This window comes from Sander vitreus, chromosome 9, assembly GCF_031162955.1.
Source record: "Sander vitreus isolate 19-12246 chromosome 9, sanVit1, whole genome shotgun sequence".
NCBI classification, from domain to species: Eukaryota; Metazoa; Chordata; class Actinopteri; order Perciformes; family Percidae; genus Sander; species Sander vitreus.
In genome coordinates this window covers 9,983,044-9,993,032 of record NC_135863.1, presented here as the reverse complement: position 1 = coordinate 9,993,032, position 9,989 = coordinate 9,983,044, and the positions used below count along the sequence as shown (strand labels likewise).

The following is a 9,989-nucleotide window of genomic DNA, read 5'->3' as shown; positions in this document are numbered from 1 at the left end:
TTTTTAATTAATTTATCAACATATAAAGCAAAGTAAGATATTTACCGGATTACATAATGATGGATTGATATCTTTATCATAAAGCTGTAGTCACATGCAGTGCAACTCATAATTAACAGTGTCTTTATATGACTAATGCTCCCACTGTTGAACTTAACTTATTTGTTTTTAAATGTGTAGCAACAAAAACGGCTTAATAGCTTGCTACCCAAGTCCAATTGAATATGTATTGTCAATGGAAAAATCTATTCATCATTGTGAGTGTTTGTGCCACCCATTTTGGATGACATGTGTACTGTTATTTTGTTCCAAACTTCGCAAGTTGTAAGTCATTCTGAACAAAAAAACAAAATAATGTGTAAATTGTAAACTGTCCATTGGTCCACGTAGCACTGATTAGTTAGGATGACAGCTGCCAAAACTGTCCAATCAATGTCTGTTAATATGACTTGATGCCTGCAGCTGTTGGTTCATTCAGAGTAAACACAAACTGGACCAGAACTAAAAGGCACCAATAAACCTTTTTGTTCCCTCTTTCCTGATTATATGAACATAATACAGGTGTGAAGCAACCTTAGCTGTCAGCAGCAGATCCAAATCAAATTTTCGGTGCACCAGAGTTTGATGCATTTTCACAACCTTAAACTCAAATGACCAAACAGTCAGACTTAAACTGCAACAAGTAGGTTATATGTGAACACGACAGGAAGATCACCCAACAGTTAAATAATAAAAGCCAAAGAAATCACATTGAATTCTTGCAAGCTTTCTGGGAGGCCAAAGGGCAGACAGGAGCTGTAATAGTTTCCACTTTATTTTCATTGTAATGACATGATATTAAAACCACTCGCACCACTCATCTGGTGTTCACCAAACCACAACCAAGACCTGCACTATACCTGGGAGAATGAATTGATTGTTAACTTCTGTATAGTGTCCACATCCACACACAAGAGAAAGACAATATACTTTCAACACGTATGCTAAAAGATGCATATCTCCATAGGAAAACCAGTGAAAAGAATGGAATGATAAGCATGTGAGAACACAGTTTTCCATATTTTAAGTTTACATGCAGGGTTCGACATTAAGGCTTGTCGATTTTTTTTTGTAGGGCAAGTGGAAGAGAAATTTACTTGCCCCACTGGACAAGTTAAAACTCAAACAAAATAAAATGCCACGTTACTTCACGTTATGTGCCACTCATTACGTCCATTTTATTTTACCGATTTGAAACAAATAATTTTTTCCCCCACAATCCGTCGAACCAGCGTCCAACTCAGAATGCTTTGATTGGCCAATCAGGAGTCAGTCCAAGTAATAATTACCCGCAGTTTAAACATACAGTTTTACCTGCCTCAGAAGAACAGTGGTGGAGACTGGATTAGTGTGATGTTTCTTCAGGCTCTGCAGCCCAGCCAAGTGCCAGGGAACGCACCAAGAACAATTAACCTTTCAACAACAGCACCATACGAGTTAAAAAGGGAAAGAAAATGTGTGAACAGCTGGAGAGATGAATTCGACTGGGTGTGTTATGAAGAAGGAGTAATGTTCTGTGGCGTCTACTTGGCTGACAAGTAAGTGATGTTAGCTAGCTAGTGTCAGCAGCTGTGTACCTAGCAAACATTAGCAGCATTTGTATTGGTTAAATGTACATAGTTAATCAGCCAATATTCAACTGTAAAGTAGCTACACCTTTTAAAGGATCCCTTGGTAAATCAGCCTCTTTCAAACCAGCTTTCAACGGTTTGTTCGAATTCTGCATTAGCAAAACACAAAAAATAAATAAATTATAAAATGATAAATCTTTACCCAGACAAGTGACTTTTGTAAATGTACTTGTCCAAAGGACAAGTGCCTCAAAAAGTTAATGTTGAGCCCTGACATGGAGTCATGAATACAGAGCAGGAGAAGAGATAACTACACACATTAACATTTAGTTAGTTCCGACAAGTAATTTGAGGAATTCCATGAACCCTGGATACTTCTTCTCTAGATGTGCTCATACGACTGCAGTAAAGTGAGCCCCCGGTCCAGCACTCGGTGGCTCGCTTTACCGCAGTCCCATTACCTAACCTAGACAAATCGGAGAAGTATTCAGGACAACAGCAGTGCCTCTCGTGTGATATTGCTTAAGAAACTCTTGACTTTTGTTAGTAATGTTTTTTTAGCTAATGTTGAGACATGAAATGCAGTAGAAACCAATAACAGCCTGTTGGTGTGCAAGCACTACGATCAGGATATGATAAACAAAACAAAAAAATGGAATTTGGAAATTGAAGTTAAGTACATACTGCCATTTGTGTGTGTGATCAGTCTGCAAACATCCTGGACACGTTTTGTATTACCTCACACATTTCCACAAAAAAAGATATGAGAAATGTGACTTGTTATAAGCGGTTGTCCCTCCATGGTGTGTGTGTGTGTGTGTGTGTGTGTGTGTGTGTGTGTGTGTGTGTGCGTGCGTGCGCACGCACGCACATGCGTTTACCTTGGTGATGAGAATGCGGTAGTGCTCAAGCAGGTCGTGGTTGTCGTGGCAACCGGCCAGCAGCTGCCAGACTTCAGCTCTGAGTGGCTCGGGAATGCCACTGTGAACCAATGAAGGCAAACCCTTCGGACGAGTGGACAGGTTCCCATGCCTGATACACAACACGCAGAGGTAATCCATTATTTTATAATCTCACTTAATCCAATTCGGACACTTTAAATATTAATGTGAAGTGCATCTGGGCAGATTTGATAATTGATTTTTTTGTGCATGGACAGTATGAAGACCAATCAAGTTAATCAATGTGTTAAATGCCTGTCACTGAAGTATTCATGTTGCAGTACAACATGAATACTACCTTATACTACTAATAACAAAGTGGTTATTATAGTATAATTACCAAAATGCTTTTATCTTTTTTTCCTCACTTCTCTGGCCAGGTAGGGCTGACTTCAGCCAGTTACCTATTCATACTGATAGATACGTTTACAATGGGAGCTGCATAGTACAACCAGACTGCTGTTATGGTTCTACTTTATTTCTACTGAAGCAGCTCGAGGTTCATTGTCCCACTAAAACGCTCTGAAATTACAGAATTAACTTCAGTATTGAATACAATAGTCAGTTACACCCATCTTTATTGTATTATTAAATACAGTTATAATCACAGTACTACCTATCTCATTAAATATCATATTGGGTAGGGTATTGAATACAGTATTACTGTAACTACTAGAGTACAGTATTAACCGCAGTGCTGCCATGCTGTAAGAGTTCTCCCACAATATCTTGCTTTTTTGAAAACACACTGTCAGCTCTTTTTAATGATGCTTGAAATCTCATCATAATGCATTTATTGAGGCAATATGCAAGCAATTTCCAGATAAACTACTTCACTTCATTGTGCTGATGCAACAGCACGAAAACAAAAAAAAACCCAGAAACATCTTTCATCTTCTGTTAATCATGCCACACTTAAAGCTGTATGTATCAACGATGGTTGTTATAAAAGCACAAGTATTAGACTGATGACAGTATGTGTTATAGCAGATAAATAAATGGCTGTATCTGAAGGAAACAGTTTTCTATACTAAGAGGGATGATAAAACAATCAAAGGTCGTGTACTGTATATCAGTCTGTATGAGGCAGGGTGGGCCCAATTCACCTTTCAGCATCGTGTCGTGTCAGTGCTTTTGCACAAGACGAAGAGCTAACATTCACGTTTGATGCAATTGCATTTACTCATTAACTCAGTACAGTATTAACCACATTCCCTGCATCTTGTCCATCACCCTCCATTTTTTTAACCATTCACCTCTAAACTCCCCATCTCTAGTATTCCCATTTCTTCATCTTTTTCTATAACTTCCACTCTCTCTTCTTTTAGGGCATCGAGCTGTATACAAATCCATAACTCAATATTTTTCTCTATCCTGTATCTCATTCTCCTTCCTCCATACCTGTTTCAACTTCTCTCTGTTGAGCTTCCAACCGTCTTGCACCATCCAATTCAATCTAAGTTTGGAACTATCCACATTGCTCACTCCGTCTGTCTCTTTTGAAACCTTACCATCTGGTGAGGATTCCTCCCCAGGACTCCAGGATTTTCTCAGGACAGTCTTTGGAAACGTCTCCTGTCCCGCTGGAGATTTCCCTGTCACTATCTGCGAGAAACACAAACACAGCCAGACATTAACAGACATTAAGAGCATAAATGGATTATTCTTGAGATCTGTAACCTCTATCCACATGAGAATACAGTGCTCAGAACAAGACCTTTAAAAATGTCTACAACTGACGGTGTTGAGCTGTCTTTGTGTCTCAGATCCGGTTTGGTCTTGTTTCATCATTGAGTCCCAAGCATTTTAACCTCATGAAGGCTTAGAAGATACGATTGGCAGTCCACTGGATTGATATATATACACACACATATCTTTTTATGTATGCACGTCAGGGAACTGTATTTCACATTTTAAACGCGGTTACTATTGATGCCACACAGTCAAATGGAGGAAGGAGTGCCTGTGCAGTGCCTACACTTTCGTTATTGCTGTTCGTCTGTCTGCTGGTTTGTGAGGCATACAAGAGGCAATCAGCACAGCAAACCACTTGTGTTTAGATGCAGGAGCACTAATTGACCGTCTGGCCTGCTCTGCTGCTGGAGAGATGAACTGATCCCCACACAGACACCGCCCACTGGAACAAACACTCACACAGTCCACACAGAGTTTTACACGTACATCCAGCACATAATACACAGAAATTAGAATGAGATTAGGCCTGCACGATTCAGCGAAAAATATGAATCACGATTTTTTAGCTTAGAATTGATATCACGATTTTCTGCCACGATTTTTTTCTCACGAAGTGCAATGTTTATTGCACACATGAACCATGACAAAACAAAACAAAACAAATTGGCAGTACCAAACACAATTTTTTTTTTGGCACCTAAAGCACATTGCGCATCACCACAAGCCTGTAAACATAGAGGCTTCAATGAAGAGAAGAGAGAGCATTGCAGCGCTTGGGAGCTCTTTAAAACCTATTTTATACAGAACAAGAAAGTAGTAGCGTTTGTGATGCTGTCTATATATATATATATATATATATATATATATATATATATATATATATATATATATATATATATATATATATATATAATCTCCGAAACTAAACAATCTGAAAATAAAAAGAAAGAAAAAGTCTCAAGAAAAGCCTTGACATACCTCAGCCTATGGAAACCACGAGGGTGCCGCAAAATATGACAGCTACAGTAGCTTGGAAAATAGTGATATGTGGCACTGAATTATTTGATGAATTTACTGTTTATCAGACAACAAATGAGACAAGAATTAACTAGCGCATCACATAGACCCTACACCTAGACTACTTCGCCGGAAAGATTGCTGATCAGGAGTCAGGGTCCCTGCCAGATCAGCGAACTTTCTGTTGCTGCCAGTTAGACCCAGCGTGGCACTGAGCTTCAACCTTACAAAGTTTGTTTTTTTTCAGTTTTGAAATATAAAATATGAAATAATAATAAATGAATAAACAGCCCTCAAAAAGGTTTTAAAGACATTGTTCACTCCCACTGAAGCCTTTACTTAGGCCTTGGCATTAAATAATGAGGTAAGACATTTTCTTCTAGAACATGCAGCTTCTATGCTGAATGAAAACTGCTGCTCCTATAGATCCTTACAGCCTCAGCAGGAGCTTTTCAGGTCTTTATAAATGCTTGATGAGCCCTTTCAAATGGTTCAGACCCAGCACAAAGCTGCTGCCACTGTTCTCATATTTGGCTGAGGACACGTGGCGAGGAAGCGTGAGTCCAATGCTGCTTCCAACTTACCAGGTGATGAAAGAAACTGTGAAGACGAAGGGCCATTACTGTTACCTTTCAATCTGGAGAGGGGCTGTGCATTCACTGTAGGGTTACTTTCAAATAGGATCTCTCTGATGTTTACACCACTAGTGAATTGGTTTTGTCTACATTAAAGTGAGCAGAAATTCTAGTATCATAAAGACGTTCTACCTTTAATATTTCACCCTTTTATTTATATCCTTTCATTTTGAATTTGATGTCCTTTACTTTACTACTCTTTTTTTTACCTGAGTCAATCAAGCTCTTCTTGTCTCTTTGTGTTGTATTATGCAGATACAAGATGCTTTCAGTTATAAATGATAAAGCAGAGGAACTGTATGGATATATGCATGTATTTGATCACAGTCTGTATGAGTGTCTATGAAACGGAACATAGCGTACAGGTCATACACAAAGTGTGTGCCTGCATGTGTATATAAAGAAGGTAACCAAAAAAAACACAATAAGCAACAATCACAAAGCCTGAGATGTCAAAGATATGTCAGTTTTAAGCTTTTAAAAAAATTTAAACATCCACATGAATTGAATGTGTGTGTGCTCACAGTGTAGGCATCTACACTGGGAGTGGATTCATTTCTGTACACAATGAGGCTGACCTCCAGCTCCACGGCCCTGAGCGCCTCCAATTTTCAGCTCTGGGGGAGGAGAGGGGCGTAATAGAAAAAGCCCTCTGAATAGCTCCCACAGTGCCAGTTGAATGCCGTCAGCGCCGGCCTTGGCGGCTGACCCGTGGCTTTAGGCGCCGATTTCAGCCTCCCACTCCGTTAACACCTTTTAGTGCTTCAAGAAAAAAGTAGAAGAGTGTTGACAGTGGCAAAGAAGAGAGGGAAGCCACACAATAAGACGAAGAGGGGCCTCCAATGTTATAGGTTTATGTGTTGCTGTATCACAATTTTGGAAAAAAAGATATACAAAAAAAGTTTTGATATCATTTGGAAAAAGGGATGCTACGTTCATATGGGCTCAGGTTAATATTTCATTGTAGTGCTTGAATCGCCGAACGAGAATTCTGCAGGCGTTTGTATCCTGTTAAAATGTCATATATAGGTGTGACTAATTAACCTGCATAACATCCACCGAGGCCATTTCTTTATATTGGCATATAATACATAAATAATAGAGTAATTTTATAGATAGAGTTTTTAATGCATATTTTGATTATTAATTTAGCTGTGAATGTGATGTTGGTCTCTCTCTCTCTCTCTCTCTCTCTCTCTCTCTCTCTCTCTATCTATCTGCAACACCTGCACAGCTGAGACCATGGTCAGGTGGATATGCCAGTCCCGTTTAGTGGGCTGAAACTAGGTCATGTTTGGTAACCACTTTAGTCTAACAGCTAGTGTTAAATGTAATAGCCGTTTTGCCTCCATCCCTCTGGCATACCTGCCATTATTGATAAGGCTATATCCACTCTGGCTTTACACCTAAACTGGTCATATTTAATGGATTCAGTGTCTTAATCAAGACACTTATGGGCATTGATCGTACAAGCAACATGCTTAGATGAGTTACTCTATTCTGATTGATGGTGGTTGGTGCCAAATTTGCAATGATTGCAGTGGTCAAAAGCTATGTTTGAACAAGTTGTAAAAAAAAAAAAAAAAAGTTATATATATATATATATATATATATATTTATTTTAATATTAATTTCGATTAATTAATCTGAGAAAAAAAAATCTTCTTCCTGCCAACCCTGGCTACCGAAATCTGGTGCCACTGATATGTCTGCGATTCTCTCTGATGCTCTGAAGACGATACAGGCAACACAAACATTGCTGCACGTGACGCTAGTTAACACTATACTCGACAGCAGCTAACGTCAGCCTACGGCTAGCTAGTAGCTGGATTAAACACGGTTAAAATGCTGACAGCTAACGCTAAACGGTGTAAAGTTTGACTGTGTTTTACTGTAGAGGATTCAACACCGGTATGTAACAATCTGCAGCTGTCGTCGGAGAAACAACACAGCCGGTGCGTTCAATGAAACTGGTAAACTACAGCCTCGTGGTGCATTTGAAGTTATTGTAAATGTCCTTTTCCTATCTGATGGTTGTTTTTGTTGTTCAACAGCAATTTACTAGTGAAATAAGTTATTGTTATACATTATTATTAAACATTTAATTTTGACCATATGGCCTTAGCAATAAACAAGCCGTTCTTTAATGCCACCGACTGTTTAGTACCCTTTTTTTCCTTTTCTTTTACTTTCTTAAAAACTATCGGTTCAGGCACCGTTAATTATGTATGCGATTAATTTAGATTAATTAATCACAGAGTATGTAATTGTATGTAATTAATTAGATTACATTTTTTTATCGATTGACAGCCCTTATATATATATATATACACACACACACATTTATTTTTCTTTCATATTGCTATATTGTTATATGTCACATTGAGAGGACTGGGACGATTTGGGTAGTTAGGAAGATCATTGGTCTGCTTGATCGACAAAGGCTGTTCATTTCACCAAAAAGGTCGTGTGGGGCTTGCATGATGGCAGTTTGACATTGCAGTGCTGTAGTGCTATGATCAAACAAGCCCTAACAGGATTGGGACAGGCTCCACACAAAACCACTCATGCTTCACACACACACACACACACACACACCTATCAAAACCCCTGAGATTCTGCCTTCCAGTCTTTGCTGTTCACTGTGTAACACACACAAAATCTGTAAAACACACCGAATACATGCCTTGTCTTTCACACATGCACACATTCAAACTCATTCCCCATAATCTATACACATTGCTGTTATCACATGCCCTGGCACACTCACACACATAAACACATATATACATCCAACCCTGCCCATGTTTATGTGCCTAAACAAAATGAAACTTCACTGTTGATTCATGTCAGCCAATGAATAGCATGTGTGCTTGTGACAAGGCATTACTACAAAATAAAAAAAACCAGAGTAGATGTGTGTTGGTAAACCTCTATTTCAGCCTGAATATCTGGACATATGATCTCATTTAGATGAGGCATTCATGCTCCTAGAAAAAAAACTGCTGGATATGTAAAGTAAATGCTCCCTCCAACAAGCCATTTGTGGTAAAGCCATTCTTTTCTTTTTTGTGACTGTGAAGGTTCACAGTGGTGTCTCGTTTTTCTCCGATATTAAAGGCAGTGAGGGATTTGTATGCTGTATCATGCAAGGCAAATTATGTTGAGATGTGGCTTGTGCGCACGTGCATGCGTGTATGTACAGAGACAGTAAAAACCTGGCTTTTCAAAGATTCAAAGAATGTGCATTATTCGTGATTATGTAGTGTGGCATAGTTAATATATTGTATATGATTAATTAAATGTATGAGGGGTAGAAAACAAGCAACTGAGGGGAGAGCGATAGAGAGAGAGAAAAAAAAGACATTCATACCTTCATCAGCCTCCTCTTCCTCAGTGGGCGAGGCCAGTCGTCCTTCATTGCTTCTCTCTGCCTCCCTCTGAAGACTCACCACCTCATACATAGCATCGCTCTGACCCACCCTCTCTGGTGCCTGCTGTACACACACACACATTATTTTTATCTGCGAGTAGAAATCATTTTATAAATTTAGAAGAGTTTTGGAAGATTAGAAAATCATCAATCCTAAAAGAAAAAATACCTCAATGATGCTAACTGCATTAGCAATCTTAAACGCGTTTCATGCTTCTTGCGTTCAGCGCAGTTTGGGCGGTTCAGACGGCGAAATGACGACGAACTGCGGCCTGGGCGAATGTGCACGGAGGGTCTGAGCGCCGAGCCGTGCACCTCCAAGGTTTTGTAACAACGCAGACACCGTGTTGCAATGATTAGGTATAGAAGAGAAGAAGTCTGTTCTTTTAGCTGCTTTGACCGCAGTCAGTATTGAACGACCAGACGGTTTGCGGCGACCATGCGCTCCGCTCGTAGCGCCCCAACCGCGCTGAGCGCAAAAAGCATGAAACCCATTTTAGATACTATATCAGAGTCCGTTCACGCCTCGCCGTCGTCCATTAATACCTGACAATGGACACCTCGCCGGGCATTAACCATTACTTAACACAGATGTTTATTTTCTGCAAAGGCATTCTCTTTAATTATATATACACTGCATGTAAGCAGCCAACAAGGT

General features: G+C 39.4%; 1 protein-coding gene across 2 annotated transcripts in view; it reads right to left on the bottom strand.

The window, feature by feature from the left end:
- rabgap1l (RAB GTPase activating protein 1-like) overlaps nt 1–9,989 on the bottom strand; it is a 110,912-nt gene that overhangs the window by 96,253 nt on the left and 4,670 nt on the right. Inside the window, exons 2-4 of one of the 2 annotated variants that reach the window (XM_078258654.1) lie at nt 9,272–9,395; nt 4,063–4,156; nt 2,492–2,642 (exon numbers count right to left, since the gene is read on the bottom strand). In XM_078258654.1, coding sequence (XP_078114780.1) covers nt 2,492–2,642; nt 4,063–4,156; nt 9,272–9,395 — 369 coding nt within the window. The remainder of the gene's footprint in view (nt 1–2,491; nt 2,643–4,062; nt 4,157–9,271; nt 9,396–9,989) is intronic. The other variant, XM_078258655.1, reaches the window with a different exon arrangement.